Here is a 16,461-nt window from a genome sequence, read left to right as displayed (position 1 = left end):
GGTCTCTGCGTGTCCCTTCCAACCATATGATTCTGTGGTACAGCAAAAAGGAAATAGGAACTCCTGTCTGTGTATATTTTTTTTAGCTTTTTTTTGCTGATGAGAAAATAGATGACTTAATTGGCTTCACTTGGCTGAGCACAGTGAGTCCATTCTGAAGTTGGAGAGTGTAGAGCATTGACTGTAACAGTATTTTAAAAAGATCTTTGTAGTTATGGGTAAAGATATGGCTTCAACCAAACTTCTGTTGTGGGCAGCTGTCTTGATCATTCTCCCTTTTTCTACAGGTCAGTGTTCTTAAGGGAGCTGGGAGTGGTTGGGGAACTTGTTCTCTGAATAAGTTTTGCAAATGTAGGAGACATAGGTGTTTTTTGTCTAGATTTTCCTCTGATAACGCAGGCTGAATGCAAAACTTGGTAAAGGGTAGTTTGTTACTAAGAAGTGAGTACTTCTCTTGCCTTGAGAAGCAAAATAATAAAAGATTAAATAGCATCACAAAGTTCAAAATGTGTGTATAGCTACCTGTATTCTCAGCCTATTCCTTAGGATGTTGAATCCCACACAGTAAACGTAGCGTGATAGTCTGTGTGGAGTAACTCAGTCTGTAGGCACCTGGTGTGTCATATAGGAATATATTAAATGACACTTAACTGCTGTGATGCTTTACATGCACGTTAAAATCATTCATTTGTAGTTTACAACTTAGCTTTTGATGAAGACACTGCCAAAGTGTGGGAGCTCATTTGTGGGAAGGGAGCATAGAGAAGTAGAAAAGTCTTGCTCTCTAAAACCAGAGTTTAAAAGCAAATGATAACCCAGAAGAAATTCTGTAAAAGGAATTGCCTTTCATAATTCATTGTAAGTAATTATTTTTGCCCCTCTGTGGCATGGTTACTTTTGTGTAAATCTTTAAAATAAAGGTATTGAACTCAAATCTTGCATAGCTGAAGTTTACCTGCAAGCCTTTTTCTAGAGGACAACTGACAGCTGGTCCTTGCTGTTGGTTTACCTGCATTTTTTTGAGAAGATGTAATAATTAATGATTCTGATATCCTTCCCTGGAGGCTCAGCAGACTGCCCCACTTTAAGCAGGGCCAGTAGATTTAATTCATCTCCCTGCATGAACTCATTGAATCATTTACAAATATTTCAGGCCTTTGTTTTCTACTTGGGCAGGTGCGTCACAGCATCCACCAGCAAGCAGAGATGCTAATTTTATGCACTCTGCATGCAACTTGAACCGTATGCTATTGCAGTTGGCAAAATGAAATTTAATGGGATTCTTCTTATGTTGGGGAGGAAAAGAAGTGAACTATTACGGACCAAAGTCAAGCTTTAATTTTGATTTCTCAAGGTTTGTGTTTGGGATGCAGAGCTACGGGAACTTCGAGCTGAGTGTTATATAAAGGAAGGGGAGCCAAGCAAAGCAATTAGTGACTTGAAAGCTGCTGCCAAATTAAAGAGTGATAACACCGAAGCCTTCTATAAAATCAGCAGAATATATTATCAGCTGGGGGACCATGAATTATCGCTCAGGTAATTTTACTGTTTGCTGTGATTGTAAGAACTGAGACAAAACTTAACAATGAAAGTCGTGATCAACTGTGAAATAGCTACATGGTCTGGGTTTGGGATGGAGCAGCAGCACTGGTCTGGACCTGGTAAGGGAAGCTCCTTTCCGGAAGCTAAGAGCTGTGAAGATACCATGTTTATTCTTGTCAGACCAGCCATCAGTGCTTCCTAGCTTAGATATCATAGTGCAGAACTGTCAGAGTTGCTTACATTTTCTGCTGCTGTTGTCTTTTTCTGTCCTGGAAGAAAGTGTTTCTCTAAACTTACTTTGTTGGAGATTATTTTTAAATTATTATCAATGAAAACAAAAAGGTATAAATGTGTCCTAAGGTGAGATTTGTGTTTTCAGAAGTGGAAATGAAAGTTACTGGTTTTAAAATGAAGGAATTATTAAATTTAAGAAAAAAATACGTGGATACTCATGTATTTTTTTTGAGGAGCAGCAGATCCAGAGCTGTCAAACTTTTGTTTACCCTTTCATTCCTGTTTAGTTGAAGGTATTGCCATACATTCCTACTCAGTCCTGCAGATAACTGTGCTTGTCTGATCCACACTGTTAACATTATTCTCCTTGTGCTCAGCTGAACAAATGGTATAATATTTTTGTATACAAGTGGTTTCTGTAAAGCTCTTGATGCCAAATGTGTTACTGGAAAAAAAAACTTGAGTTTTTTCTTTTCTTTGCAGTGTATGACAGGGGCTGGTGGATAAAAAAAAACTATGCTTGATTAACTTTACACATTGATTTCACAGCTGGTCAAAGATTGTTTTTTGTATATTCAACTTAGTAAACATCAAGTAGCTGGCTAGTTTGCCATTTCCAGAGCATATTTAATCTTGTGTCTATAGCTTACTTCTGTGGTGATTTTTTTGGTAGCTGACCATTATTTAACCTAATGACCATAGGAAGTGTTGTTTTTGTCCTCTGAAATCCACACATGGGCTTCCCCTTTTAATAACCAGATCTTAAGCTTTGATAAATGTTTATGGTAAATGATAATATATTTGAATGAAGGGGAAGATTGTGTGCTGAAATAAACTCTTGTTTGGGCAGCTTATAAATGCTGCATTGTCTCCGGATTAAATTCCATAATTTATTTCTTCTCTCTTCTGAAAAGTGAAGTCCGGGAGTGTCTGAAGCTTGACCAAGACCATAAGCAGTGTTTCTCTCTTTATAAACAAGTAAAGAAACTCAATAAGCAGATTGAGTCAGCGGAGGAATTCATCAGAGAAGGCAGGTAAGTGTTCATTGTATTAAAAAAGAAAAAAATGAGTGCTGAGGTGTCAACAAATTATTGACTGAGGAGCTGATTAAGTGGATGCTTTTTGCATCTGTTAGCTGAAGTGGATAACTGAGCACAGCAATCAAATTACATATTGACTCATGTAGTCAATTCTGAATTCTTTTTGATACCACTGTCTTCTCTTTGCATACTTTATGGAACAGGTACTAAGATGAAGGTAGGAATAAAATTTATCTACTCTCAGGTATTGTAAGACTTCATCTTTGGACTAAAAACACCAGGTAATTCTGCAGTGCCTTGATACCTAAAGTGGAACAGGTTCGTAGGCTTCTCTTACGCACCCTGTTCAGTTCCACTGTGTTCTACTTCATGCTTTGTTTTGGTTTTACATGCTCCCAGGTGCACAAGATCCAACTGTAAGGAGCTCTAACAAGTGATTAAACATTTTCAGAGTGACTTTTTGAAAGGAGGTACATCAGGAATGCGAGTCAGCACAACTGAGGACAGTTTCATTAAGTCAGCAGTCCACTTGGGCTCTTACTCCAGTTTTTTATTTGATCCAGTATCAGCACATTTTCAGGGACTCTGAGAGCTTGCATTCCTCCTAGTTTGTAGCAGCCTATGAGTTCAATCACACATTTACATTTTTTGGGTGAGAGTTTTAATCTGTTTCTTATTAGCTGTGGAACTTGGGTGTCTTTAAACCCTTACAGCAAGAATATTTTTTGCTTTGTGACTTGCTGGGAAAGTAGGGAGAAAACAACTTCTTGATTGAAGCTGGCGTAAGTTGTTTGGTTTTTTTTGGGGGGTGAAGGGGGAGAGAGGGGTCGGTACTACAAAAGGCAGATAGGACAGTGCTCACAGCAAGGCTCCAAACTTAGTCCATTTCAGATATCAGAGAAGGAGGGTTTTCTTCTCTTCCCCCTCCCCCTGCAGAGGAACATATTGGACAGAAAGCAAATCAGGATACTGTGATTTGTGCACACTGAGGGATGGCGGTCATGGTCTTCTGCAAAAACCTGATGGTTGCAGTGCCTGCTTCTGTTGAAGGAAATGGGAATATAATTCTTAAAGTGGCTGAAATTTTTCTTCATAGTGTTGCCTTACATCACATCTTTAAGACCAGTGTAGCCAAATTGCATTTTAAATAAATTACAGCAGTCTTAATAGTATGAAATGTAGTAACTATTTATGCCTTATAAAACAGATATGAAGATGCTATCAGTAAATATGACTCTGTAATGAAAACTGAGCCAGATGTCCCAGTTTACGCTACTCGTGCCAAAGAAAGGATCTGTCACTGTTTGTCAAAGGTAATTCTGCCTCCACTTCTCTCTCCAAATTTCTTTAAAAACAAAAAGCATAACTCCACCCACCTATCTTGTTTTCCTTCCTCGTTTTCAGAATCAGCAGGCTACAGAAGCCATAACAGTTTGTACACAAGTTCTGCAGCTGGAACCAACCAATGTGAATGCCCTGAAGGACAGAGCAGAAGCTTATTTGCTGGAAGACCTTTATGAAGAAGGTACACTTGTATGCATTTTGTACATTTTGCAGTTAGTGTTTCAAAGGTTTTTAACATGCGCTTTGGTTCTGCACTGTTGTTTATCTCTAATCAGCACAGTTGCAGATTTAGGAAAATATCTGCTGTTAATTTTGTCTTGATTAGTACAAATCATATGCACTTAATTTATCTAGAGTTGTCTTTCTACAGCGGGCTATGTTTGGGATCTTTTATGAGAGTGTACAGCTTATTCAGACTCAAACATTTATTTATTTCAACAGCACTGTTAGGCAAATGCATTATCTAGATGAAAGATAACTACAATTAGGGTCACACAGACCCATTTTAGGAACTCCCTTACAATGTTTTTAGATGATAGCATGAAATGAGATTTTCCTGTACCCTACCTAGTACGTGCTCACCACAGAGGAAGATATGGGCCATTGTTTCACTTCCATGAATCTCCTTAGTGCTGCCAAGAGCACTAAACTACTAAACCAGCAGCAAGCTGGTTTTGCTTGAGGCTGCGTTTTGTGTATGGGCTTTGCTTTCCATTGAACTTGCAGACTGGCAGCCCATACTGTTGGGTTGTATGTAGAAACATACCAAGAAGTGCTTCAAAAAGTTGTTTTTTGGACTGAATTCTCAGGTGTTCTGAGGAGGATAATGGGCTAACAGATGTCTTGAGGGATGTCCTTGGGATGCTTTGCTGGAAACTTATGTTGTGGGGAACCAAGTTGCATGAATCACCAGTGCAATTGTTACTGGTGTACATAGGCATTGTCAGAGAAGTGACTAGTTGCCTTAATGTAACTGATAAAGGGGAAAAATGCCCTGTGTAGGAAGACGTTCCTGTGAAGTCTTGCTTTGTTAGGATGGTGGAATTGTGCTGATATGGCTCTGAGTGAGGGATCTCTCAGGGCTAGCTGTGAGAAAGCAACTACATAGTGCTATGAACTGGATGAATGGTGAAGGCGTTGTCTACAAATAAAAGCAAGTGTGATGAGGAGAGCCCAGTTCACAGTTCTGCTTCTTTGTGTGGCCCAGGATGATGGAGTTGAATTTGAGTTCTCTGGATTTCCTTATAGCTTACAGGAAAGATAACAGAAGCCAGATGCCTCACCTGGACTTTCCCCCACTCTGTAGCAGGCATCCTTGCTGCTGAAAATTGCCTACATCAACAGCCTTATCAGTATTCATTTTCCTAATGGCACTGGTTGCAAATGCCCTTTTGAAATCTTCCCTTTCAAAGAGCACGCAAGCTGCGTGATGGCTATTTTTTTTCCTGCACCCAGCTTTGTGGGTATTCTATAGGCAGTGAGACTAAAAATCACCTCTAGAGCAAGGAAGTGACAAAGTGGCAGATGTCTGCTGGGGTTGTGCTGGACCCATTGGCCGTACTTCACTTCCTTTAAGACAGAGTACCCTGGGAATGTTACTTGCTCCATATTCAACCTTCCAGAGGAGGGACTGAGTAATTGTGTCTCCATTATGTTATGTAGCATCTTACAGGGTACTAAGTGCTAATGTACTGTATGAATAGTCACAATGTAGCTTAAGTCATTTCCACACAGAGCCATGCTTAAGGAGGAGACTAACGCCATCTATATGCTCCGTCCTCCTGTGCTCATTCATGCAACAGTTTTTGAAGTCTTGGGCTGTTTCAGTCAAACGTGCTAACAGAAAAGACTTGTAGGCTTCCAATCTGCTGGAAAACCAGTTCTATTCATTTTAATACTTAAACAGTTTTCTGTATTCTGTTGCTGAATTGTCAGCTTTACAACAGAGCAAAAAAGTCTTCTTCATTTTAAACATTGAGACAGCTATTCTCATTAATGGTATGCATGGATTTTTTTTGTCTTTTTAATAAATTAATCACTGAGAGAAGGTATTGCTCACCTCTTGAAGTGAACTTCAAAAATGAAATATGCTTTTTACTTCACTTTTTTAGGCCTCGTTGACTCAAGTACTTGAAAACAAAGTGTAAAGAAGGCTGTACAGCTTCAAGTAGTTGAAGTAGTATCAGCACTGTAGGCTTTGTGCTTCAGAAGCTTCCTACTCCTTCTCTGCTGATGCTGGCAAGCCTCCTTGCTCCTTATAAGAGAAGGTGGAATACAGCAGCATTTCTGAAAATAACTGATGGCCTTCAGGCAGAGGCACAGCTTAAAGTGAGAAAGCTTGTTTCCTGGGCTGGAGCACCCAGACTTGGACTGGGCTGGCTCTCGGGGTTCACCAAGCTCAAGTGGAGCTGTGCTCCTCCAAATCCCTGTTGATTAGTGCATCCCTTGCCTTCCCTCTGCCCTTGACTGTAGTCAGATGGTTGCAGTTACGCTCTTCTTTCCAGCAGTGCCTTCATAAACAGTTGTAGATTGTTAATGTTAATTTGCCTGAAGGTGTCTTCACTTATCCTTCACTTTTAACTGCTGTAAAATGATGGCTGACTTCCTTTCTGCTTCAGGGAACACTATGGAGTAATTAAAATCATAGTCTCGTATTAAGGTGGTAGATTGATTCTCTTCCTTCCCTCAAGAAAACTTTAAGCTGTAGGCACCTATCACCTGTTTAAGGACAGGAGACTTCAAAATACTTATAATTCAAAACTTTGAAGGAGATTATTGTTAAATGTTCAAAATGTACTTCAGAATGTATAGCTGTGTTCCGATTCCCATAAAATGGTTTTAATTACTTCATAATCACATGGGGTCCAGGGCTTGTCTGTGAAGACAGATGTGTGATGAATCCTTTTCTGGCTTACCCTATAAGCATGAGAGTCTGTCTATAAAGTATCCAGCACACTTTTTTTTTTAAGAGGAAAAAAACACATACTGCTCCAAAATTGCTCAGGAAATCTTTCTCTCTAAGAGACAGTCCCTGTTTCAAGAAGAGCGTTACTACTGCAATTACTCCTCTAACAGATTCTACATGGGCATACATTATCTCCAGATACTCATGTTTGATAGAAAATTAATTCTGCATATGGAATAACGGCTAGTCTTGGTCAGGCAAGATAAGGGAAGACAGCTGAGATGTTTAGAAATACAGTGTAGTTGCTACTTCAAAGATTATGAAGACTCTTGTATTGAAAGCAGAGAGTTAGATTTGATTAAAATATTTAAATTGAAATGGATACTCGAAGCTGATTGTTCCCTTTGTTTTACGGGGCTGGATGAAAGGAAGATAAGATGTTCTCTAAAGCAGCAGGCCAGTAAGAAGTGATAATTCTTGTGTTAGCTCATGAGGTATTAGTGCTTTTAGAAGTAGTGACTGAGAGGAACTGATTAAATATCTCACTCAGCATGCCTTGAATGGGTAATAAGTCTCTTGGTTTTGTAGCAGCTTTTCTGCCATCAGAGAGCTATCATCCTTCTTCAAAAGCACCTGCTCCCAACCCTCATCCTGTAGGTGGATGGAGTTCAGGTCTGAATGAGAAATAATCCTATGCCGGAGAATACCAGCAAAACTGGAGTCTCTTTCAATGGAAAGGAAGTGCAAAATGTAATTTGTGTGCTGTCTCTCAGCAGCATGCATCAAAACAAAGCCTACCTTCTCATGTACTTAATGTCTGCAGCCTCTAAATAAGGGAGTCAGTCCTTAAAAAGAGGAAGCTGGTGCATTCATTGCAAACCATTGACCCTTACGGAGCTCAGTTTCCAGCAGTAGAGCATGCTGTAGATGCCGTGGTGCTCAGCAAAGCTGAATGATCTGATCCACATTTGTTGGGATGGTGTGATTGGATGTGAAGCAGATGAAGTACATTAGTGCTTAAAATTACTGAGGTGGTAAAACAGCATAATGAAATCCCTGCATTTGCATATATTTTTATCAGTTTCATCAGTATACATTGGGCACATACATCAGCAAAGGCTCCTTTTTTCTTAATGACTGGACAAATCATTAAAAAAATCAGCATAAAGCAAAGTATTTTGTTGAAGCAACAAATCTTCAGTGATATAAAAATGAATAGAAATTCCACTTCTAATAGCAGATGAAATTGGTGGGGCATTGGAAATACGTAGAATCTTTTTCAATAACAAAACAAGATTGCAGTGATATCAGATGTCTGAGTGGTACAAATTCATTAGCACTTCCTGCTGTCTTGCTCAGAAACAGTGAAAAACAAATGTAACACCTGCTGAGAAATAGCAGCTGCTTGGAAATAATCTGATGCAAGTACTTTGTCTAACTTGAGAAACCTAGGAGACTTGGATCTGCAAATGAGACTGAGGATTTTAACAGTGGAAGAAGAATAGCTTCATTAGAGGCTTCAACAGTAGCTTCCCTTGATAAGTGCTGATATCAGAGATTGGTGTTTTAAGCTTTCAGTTACCACTTCAAAATAATAAGATGGTTTGCATCAAAAAAAAAAAGGTAAAGAAATGAGGTCTTTGCGGAACTCAGAAATGCGTTGCAGCACCTCTCGTGCTTTTGTTCCTGGCAGATGTAACTCCTGAAATAAAAGTGAGAGAGCTGCCTCTTGGGGGTGGGGGATAAAACACGAAGAGCTTAAAGTATGGCTGTCTGCAGCAATATTGTTATATAGAGGCGTAAAAAGAAAACAGTGAAATACAACTAATGGTTATAATTGTGGTGTTTGCGTAGATGAACTTACTGTTAATCTGAAGTCTGTCTTTATTGCTGTTAGAGGAAGAGGCCACTGCGGTGCCTGAATGCACAAAGTGGAGAAGGAGGAACATTAAGATTCTGTATCATGCATCCCTCAATGTGTGAGACTACTGCTGTGCAGCTGGCTTTCCCATTTCTAGTCACTGAAACTCACTTCTTGATCTCAGTTCCATCCCAAGCCTCGCTGCTCATGTTCAGCTGTGTGACTTTGTTCTCATATCTAGAGGGTGTTCTGACCAGCTGTTAATAACCTCTTCTCCTTCCTTTCCCAAAAACGTGGTGAATCTAAAGAAAGAAACCTACCTAAGTTATACATTAAGCATCTTCTCTGCCTAACTTAAAGAAACATACTTGGCAAGTTGAAGTCAAAGTTCCACTGTTTATAAACTGCAGTAGCAAAACTTCAGTTTTGGAAAGTGAGTTTTTCAGTTGGGGTTTGTGAAAAGTTCTGTGATCTTTTTCTTTCGTGTTTTTTTTAAAGCTATTAAAGACTACGAAACGGCTCAAGCCAATAGTGAAAATGACCAACAGATTCGAGAGGGGCTGGAAAGAGCCCAGAGGATGTTGAAGCAGTCACAGAAGAGAGATTACTATAAAATTTTAGGAGTAAAAAGGTGAGGCGTTAATATTTGAGAAGCTGACGTTACAGTTGGTTATTACACTAGCTTATCTGGAGCTGATGGTTTGCCTTTGTTCTGCTGCAGCTTAGCTTTTGTCTCACTGCTTTCACTTTCCTGCTGTACTATCTGAGCAGTGTTAAGTACTTCAGTAGCATTTGTTAAAAACTCTTCTAGAAAGAAAGAAAAAGTAACTACCGATGGGAAGGAAGGAAATGAGTCCTTTGGAAAGAAATCCTTCGTACAGATGATCGTATGGTGAATGAATTGGGAAGAAAATAAAGACTGGAAAGAATTACTGAAAGCAATAAAAAAAATAAAGTTGTGGCAGATATTACAGTAGATTGGGAGACTTTGAAATGACTGAGTAAAAGAGGTATCTAAAATTTTTCTGCCGCTGACCTACGAAGAACTCACGGCTTCTCTTTTTAATGACAACCAAACAAGTGTTTGGTTCTGAACCTATAACTGATTAACCTTCTAACCACGAACTAATCCAGTTTCTACTCCTCGTGCTTTTTTGTGGCTCACCTTACTGTAAATTCTTCAGACTGGGACCTTCACTGTGTATGAAGACCGGCTCTAGCATCTTTCCAGGATTCCTTCACCATTCTGAATATTCTTTTTGGAATCTCAGAATGGTGTGGGTTGGAAGGGAACTAGATGATCTTAAAGGTCCAACCCCCTGCTATAGGCAGGGACACCTCCCTGTAGACCAGGTTGCTCACAGCCCCATCCAGCAGCCTGGCCTTGAATGTATCCATAGAAATGAGTCTTCGTTTAAAGTTGCATTCTGCTTCCTCTGTTCTTATATGAATCTACAGTTTCATATTCAGAAGATTTAAGTAGCCTCTCATAATTTTCCTGATGCCCTTAATTACTCTTCCGGTGTTTAAAGTAAACCCATAGATTCAGCAGTGTGGTGCAGGATCAGTTGGACTTGTAAGTTACCTGTAATTTTATCTATCCAGAAATGCTAGAAAGCAAGAAATCATAAAAGCTTACAGAAAGCTGGCGTCCCAGTGGCACCCTGACAACTTTCAGAGCGAGGAAGAAAAGAAGAAAGCAGAGAAAAAATTCATTGATATAGCAGCTGCTAAGGAAGTCCTTACTGACCCAGGTAATGATTGTACTTACACAGTGACTTCACTTTTTTATTACTTTTTTTTATGGCAGTGTAAAAATGCAGCAAGCGTAAGTTATAACCAACATTACAGCTTCCCTTTTCCGTTCTCCCTTGACCATCTTGAGAAAGCAGTGTGCTCATACTTGCATTCAGTCCGTTGTGTGAAGATAAAATCCTGGAACTATTTGTTATGTTTCAGTGCCTTTTGTTTAAAATGAACTTTAAAAATTATTATTTCAAATGTATCTCTTTCTGATGCAAACTGAATTTAGATCAAGTCTGGCATGGTTTGGGGGTGGAAAGAAAGTGGGGAACGCAGTGACTCTGTGGTGTGGAGACTTTCTTGAGCTGTGTGGCTCAGACTTTCTTGAGAGGGAGGGGTCAAAGACTGAACTGCATTGACTGAACTCTGCTAACTTACTGTTAGTAGAAAGCCTTTTTCTGTGTTAATGCAATCTTTGTTTGTAATTGTGTACATAAACAGAGGTTTTATAGCCTGGAAGTGTTTGGTACTGTTATTTTCAGGGAGTGTTCATCCAGTTTCTCCTTGACGCTGTTTCTGATGTCAACCCCACTGGGCAAGAAAAGCGATTCTGGTCACTCATTGGTCATCAGCGATACTTTGAGTTGCTGCCCTCACTGTAGTGCCTTCATTTCACCTTGGTTTTGTTTCCTGCAGAAATGAGGCGGAAATTTGACGCAGGAGAGGACCCCCTGGATGCAGAGAGTCAGCAGGGTGGGGGCAACCCCTTCCACAGGAACTGGAACACGTGGCAAGGATTCAACCCCTTTGGTTCTGGAGGAGGACCATTTACATTCAAATTTCACTTCAGTTAGAGCCAGGACTGTTTCAGGTGGCTGCTGCTGTTTTTTACTTAATTTGTTCAAAAGAATAAAAACTCTCTCAGTTCAAGACCCAAAATCTTAATTTCTAACGTTGTCCTTAACCCAGAGTCTTACTGCACTAGAAGAAAGCTACTTCTTTCTTTTAGTATTTAAAGCAAATTTGTGGTGAGCTTGAGAAGCTTATATTGGTTGGGGGGAGGTTGAATGAATAAGGGTTTTGTTACTGCCTATATATTTGTTGTGGATATGCGGGAGATGTTTTTTCCATCCATAGGAATAAACAGTAAGAGGCTATTTAGGACAACACTTAAATGCAGCTTTAGGACTCAAGTATATGCTTACAGGTAAAAATGCATGTAAATATTTCTTTGAATTGGGGCCTAATAGATGTGGAAAGGGTAGTTACAATAGTCTCTACGTTAACAAATTGTCATTGTGCTCAGCAGAACGATCCATTTCTCAGTATTCTTCAAAGGAAGCCGTCATGACCACCCGTTGTATTACTGTGGGCAGTGCCATAGGGAGGGGAAGAGGCTGCATACTGACTGAGCCCCAGCAATCTCTTACAAATAGGATCACTTGCAAGTGATGATATTGAAAATGCCTGCTGACCTTATTTAAAAAAAAAAATCTGTTTTATTTTTTTTCAAGGAGACTGTTGCTGTGATTCCAAATGTTTAAGCATCACTTTTGAGGAGTTTGCACTTCAGCAGAGTATTTGGTTGAGATCTGGGCAAAGCAGCACAATGTGACATTCCCCCCCTGTGCAGCAGTCTGTTTCTTCTCTGTCCGTAAACTCTGAACCAGTGCAGGTTGTGAGGTGACTGTGAGTGAACTGCAGGAATAAAGTGTGAGCTGTCGCCTTCCCCATGTGGTACAACTTCCTTTCTGTCAGGTGGTGCCACGGTGAATTAATGGTGAAGTAGTTTGGAAGCCATTTTATGTTTTGTGTAACAGCCACCGTGCTGCAAAAACAGCTGCCCGTGTACCTGGTCTGAGTTTGCATTGGCCAGAAGTCTCGGGTAGTTCTCTCTACGTGGGCAAAACTGAAGCAGTGCGATGATGGAACTGTGTGAGGTGGGAACTGTGTGAGGTAGGGCTGCAGCTGCTGCAGGTGAGGTGGTCTTCTCATTCATGTGTTGAAATTACTGATGAGTTTCACCAGCAGTTGCGTTCTTAGAATGCAAAACATTACAATTCTTTAATTGACTGACTGGAACTTTAACTGGAAAGCTATAATCAGTCAATAGGGATCTTCTCTCACTTCAGTTTGTGGCGTTTAAGAGCATGAGCAACCTCAGTCAAACAAAGCAAATGAAATCTATCTGAAAGTGTATGCATATATATTTTTAATTACTGTAGGTGCGGTTGCTTTTGAAGCACAGCCCTTTTCTGCTGCCTCAGGTACTTCACAGACCAAACGGTGGCTTTGGAAAGTGTTCTTTTTTCAACAGCAATTTAAAGGCCGGCGTTTGGTCAGCAGAAATTTATCTTCAGGCTGATGAAGAGTGCGTGTGGGGGTTTCCAGTAGTTGGTGGCACAAAAGCACTGCGGCATCCTATTAAAGTTCAGCATCAGATATCTTCAAGTTGAATGACTTAGAAGTTTGGCTTCTGCTTTTCACACTTCTGAAGCGTTTCTGTTTAAACTCAGTAGAGGATGATCAGGATGCTGCTTGCGCCTTTGTGAGATCACTGGGGCTCTTGTTGGACCATGGGCCCAGGCATAGGAGCTCACTGCACAGCCCATGCCCAGATACTGTGGTGCTGGCTGGTCCAGGCAGCTCTCCTACACGTGTTTTTGCTCACCATGAGCAAAAGTTGAGTCCCATTCTGAGCCACAGCCCCTGGTTGTGGTGCAGCAGAGCCAAGGGCCCATGGCATGCAGCTGTGTGGTGGTGTGCTGGCCGCTGCCTGGTGTCAGCAGTTCTACAGCAAGCAAGGTGGTACAGGAGGGGCTGGATTAAATACTCCTTAATGAGCAGTGTAATCGTTTGGTTGATTTTGTAGTTAAAGCTGTGTTCAGCTGCAGGAGGTCACAGTAAATACCACAGCTGGTCAGTCTGTGCTGGAGGAGTGCTACAAATAGGACATGTGGAAGGACTGCCCTCGTGCAGCTTTTTGTTCTTACCATTCTTCCTCCTCTGTTTTAAAAGCTATGGCTGAGAGATTAATTTTTTTTCTTTTTGGATAGGAATAAGCTGGTCCCTCGTAGGTAAACTGTTCATATAAGGAGTTGGTATCAGTGCTGTGCATATTCCTTTCTCTAATGCAGCAGATGCTTCTGTAGTGTGGAAGCAGTCAGGAACAGAAAGGACTATGTTTAATTTGATATTTAAGTGGGGAAAACTGCCTATTTTTTAGGGGGAATGCTTGAATCCAGTCAGTGGGAGACGATTAATGCTTGAATGCTGTTCATAGATATCTCTTGTCTTGAAAGATGAAGAAGAAAAAAAGATGACGATGGAGAATGAGGCTTTTCTGGTACCAAGCAGCTGCTGTTCACGCACACGTTAGCACCAGCGCTGCTAAGAGAGCAGATGCTGGCTGTGAGCTCTGAGGTACTTCTGACAGCACAAAAAGACAACGCAGTGCCTAAAGAGAAAGGAGAAGCTGTTAGGAATCAAGGATTTTCAGATGCAGCCATGCATTTCCTGACGTGACTTCAGCAAACGAGTGGTGGTACCACACTGAGCGCTGACAGCGCACGCCATGTACGAGGAAGCCAAATTCACCTTTTTATTTATAATGGGTGTCTGTAGTGCAATAATGTTCAGTAACTGAACATTGAAATCAGCCTCGGTAGTTTGTGAAGCCTGAGATGGCGCATGAAGCATCATTACAGCAATGGGCCTCTGTGGAGATGCACACTTTCTATGTTGAGTTGTCTTGCAGTTTGTCTCAACCACTTCCCAACTTGTTTTATAATGAAGGAGGGGAGCTGTGGCTTATCTTGCTTTGAGGTATGCTTAGTACTGATGCGCTGTAAATCAGTATTAAACAGGATGCAGAGTGAATTATAAACCTAAGAGCTTGGACTTGTGACAGAAAACCTGTTAGCTTAAAAAAAAATACATAATAAAAGCAAAAGCTTGTTATCATTTCGGCCTCCAGAGCGGTGCTTGGAATAAGAATCACTCTTCTGTTTTGGGCTGTGATTTGTAGGAGCTTTGCTGGGCATCAGCCAGTATAGCGGAGCAGGTTGGTTGTATTTAAAAGTGCCTTACTGTAAGGTATGGTTTGTTTGCTCTGTAATACACACACTTGTCCATAAAAGAAGAAGTACGGGAGAATCTTCTCTTTGCCCACTGCAGATTTTGAAGTAGCGGTTTTGTTTTAAGAAGGATAAGTAATGGTAGCCGGAGATCTATCAAATGTCTCAAATGATGTCTTTATAAATCTAAAAAGCAAGAACTGTTTTTTTTCTAGAACGGTGGGAATTATTTTATGGTATTTTTCACAATAAAGATATTTATGATGACAAGAAAGCAGTGCAGTGTGTATGCGTGTGTGTAGGGGTGTGTGTGTGTGTCTGCCCTTCTTTCCTCATCCTGCTCTCCAGTGTTGAAAGGTGTTCTGTGGGTATCAGGCATCAACAAGGCATTGTAATAGGGCTGAGTTAACAGAGTTAATGGAGTTGAAGGAGTAAACACAAGACTGGGGTGCGTCAGGCCTAGCAATGCCAGCTGAGGGCTGGGGTTGTCCTGCTGTGCTCTGCGGCCTCACCTCCAGCACTGGGTGCAGCTCTGGGGCCACGATGTAAGGACATAAAGCTATTAGCGTGCAGCCAGTGAAGGGCTATGACGATGGAGGAAATGCTGGAGGACAGGGTGTTTGAAGAGTGGCTGAGGGCCCTGGGTGTGCTCAGCGCACAGCAGAGGAGCTGAGGGGAGGCCTCGTGGCAGCTGCAGCTCCTCACAGGGAGCGGAGGGGTAGCGTTGAGCTCTGCTCTCTGTGGCAGCACTGAGCAGCCCCTGCCCTCAGAGGGCTATCAGAGTTACAAGTAAATGGAGCCAGGCTGGGAAACTGATTTTACAGAGCAGTGCCTCCAGGGTAAGTTGAAATAGAGACTGAATGCTTTCAGGCCTGAAACTTTATATAAATGAATCCATCTGTATAGAACTATCATCTCAGGTAAAGGCAGAAAATAATTATCTGATAATTAAAGTTCAGCAACCATGTAACTAATTAATCCTATAGTTTCTCTTCTCCTTTTTCTTGTATGTCTTCAGGTATTAAAAACAAAAACAAAACGAACAAACAAAAAAACCCACCAAACCCACAAGTCACTGAGCACAGCAGCGACTGATTATGTTTTTAAGCTATCCCATGTAAATAATGCTCTGTGTTTAGTATAAGGCACTTCCCAACCAATCTGCACATCCACATCGTGCAGTCATCAGAGCCCAGAATGTGGTAGAGGAGCACTGCACTTAGGAGGGCAGCAGGAAGAAGCTATTTATGTGAGTTGGCAACGGCCGGTGAGAGGCTGCCAGGATGTTTCTTTCATCTGAAGGAGTGGGAATTCAAATGGGACTGAACACTCCGGTAGTAGAGAGAGATGTAGGTACAGCCACGCTGATTATGGCTGTAACTGCTTGAGCTGTGCCATCAAGTGACGAATTCACAAACCAGACTTTCATCAGAGGAAGCTGAGAAATGCCCGAAAGCACTGCTGAGGCACAGCTCGAGTCTGTCTGAAACACAGAATGAAGTATTAGCTAACAGATGTGAGTTTAAGAGGTAGCCTTGCAAGAGACTCCTCCCCTCTGCAGGAGCCTTCTGGGATGTGTCCAGCAGCCAGCAGGGCAATGCCTGCTGTGCCAGGAGCCCAAACCAGTCTTCTGCATGGGAGTATTCTCATGGCAACAAAGGAGTCAGTGTGTCACTCCAACCACAAATCCTGAATAAGAGGCAGTAGGAAAAGCAG

The 16,461-nt window shown here is 41.2% G+C and overlaps 1 protein-coding gene across 5 annotated transcripts in view; it reads left to right on the top strand.

Annotated features, from left to right (window-relative positions):
- DNAJC3 (DnaJ heat shock protein family (Hsp40) member C3) overlaps positions 1–16,461 on the top strand; it is a 35,811-nt gene that overhangs the window by 16,874 nt on the left and 2,476 nt on the right. For 4 of the 5 annotated variants that reach the window (XR_005859359.2, XR_005859355.2, XM_040699582.2 and 1 more), the window contains exons 6-12: positions 1,355–1,536; positions 2,691–2,810; positions 4,024–4,129; positions 4,221–4,341; positions 9,425–9,557; positions 10,532–10,680; positions 11,366–11,540. Coding sequence is in view for 3 of the 5 variants with exons in the window: in XM_040699582.2 (XP_040555516.1) it covers positions 1,355–1,536; positions 2,691–2,810; positions 4,024–4,129; positions 4,221–4,341; positions 9,425–9,557; positions 10,532–10,680; positions 11,366–11,523 (969 nt within the window). In the remaining 2 variants the exon portion in view is untranslated. Of the gene's footprint in view, positions 1–1,354; positions 1,537–2,690; positions 2,811–4,023; positions 4,130–4,220; positions 4,342–9,424; positions 9,558–10,531; positions 10,681–11,365; positions 15,020–16,461 lie in introns of those variants that run through there. The other variant, NM_001008437.3, reaches the window with a different exon arrangement.

Source organism: Gallus gallus, chromosome 1 (assembly GCF_016699485.2).
Source record: "Gallus gallus isolate bGalGal1 chromosome 1, bGalGal1.mat.broiler.GRCg7b, whole genome shotgun sequence".
Classification (NCBI taxonomy): Eukaryota; Metazoa; Chordata; class Aves; order Galliformes; family Phasianidae; genus Gallus; species Gallus gallus.
This window is presented reverse-complemented; position numbering and strand designations above follow the sequence as displayed.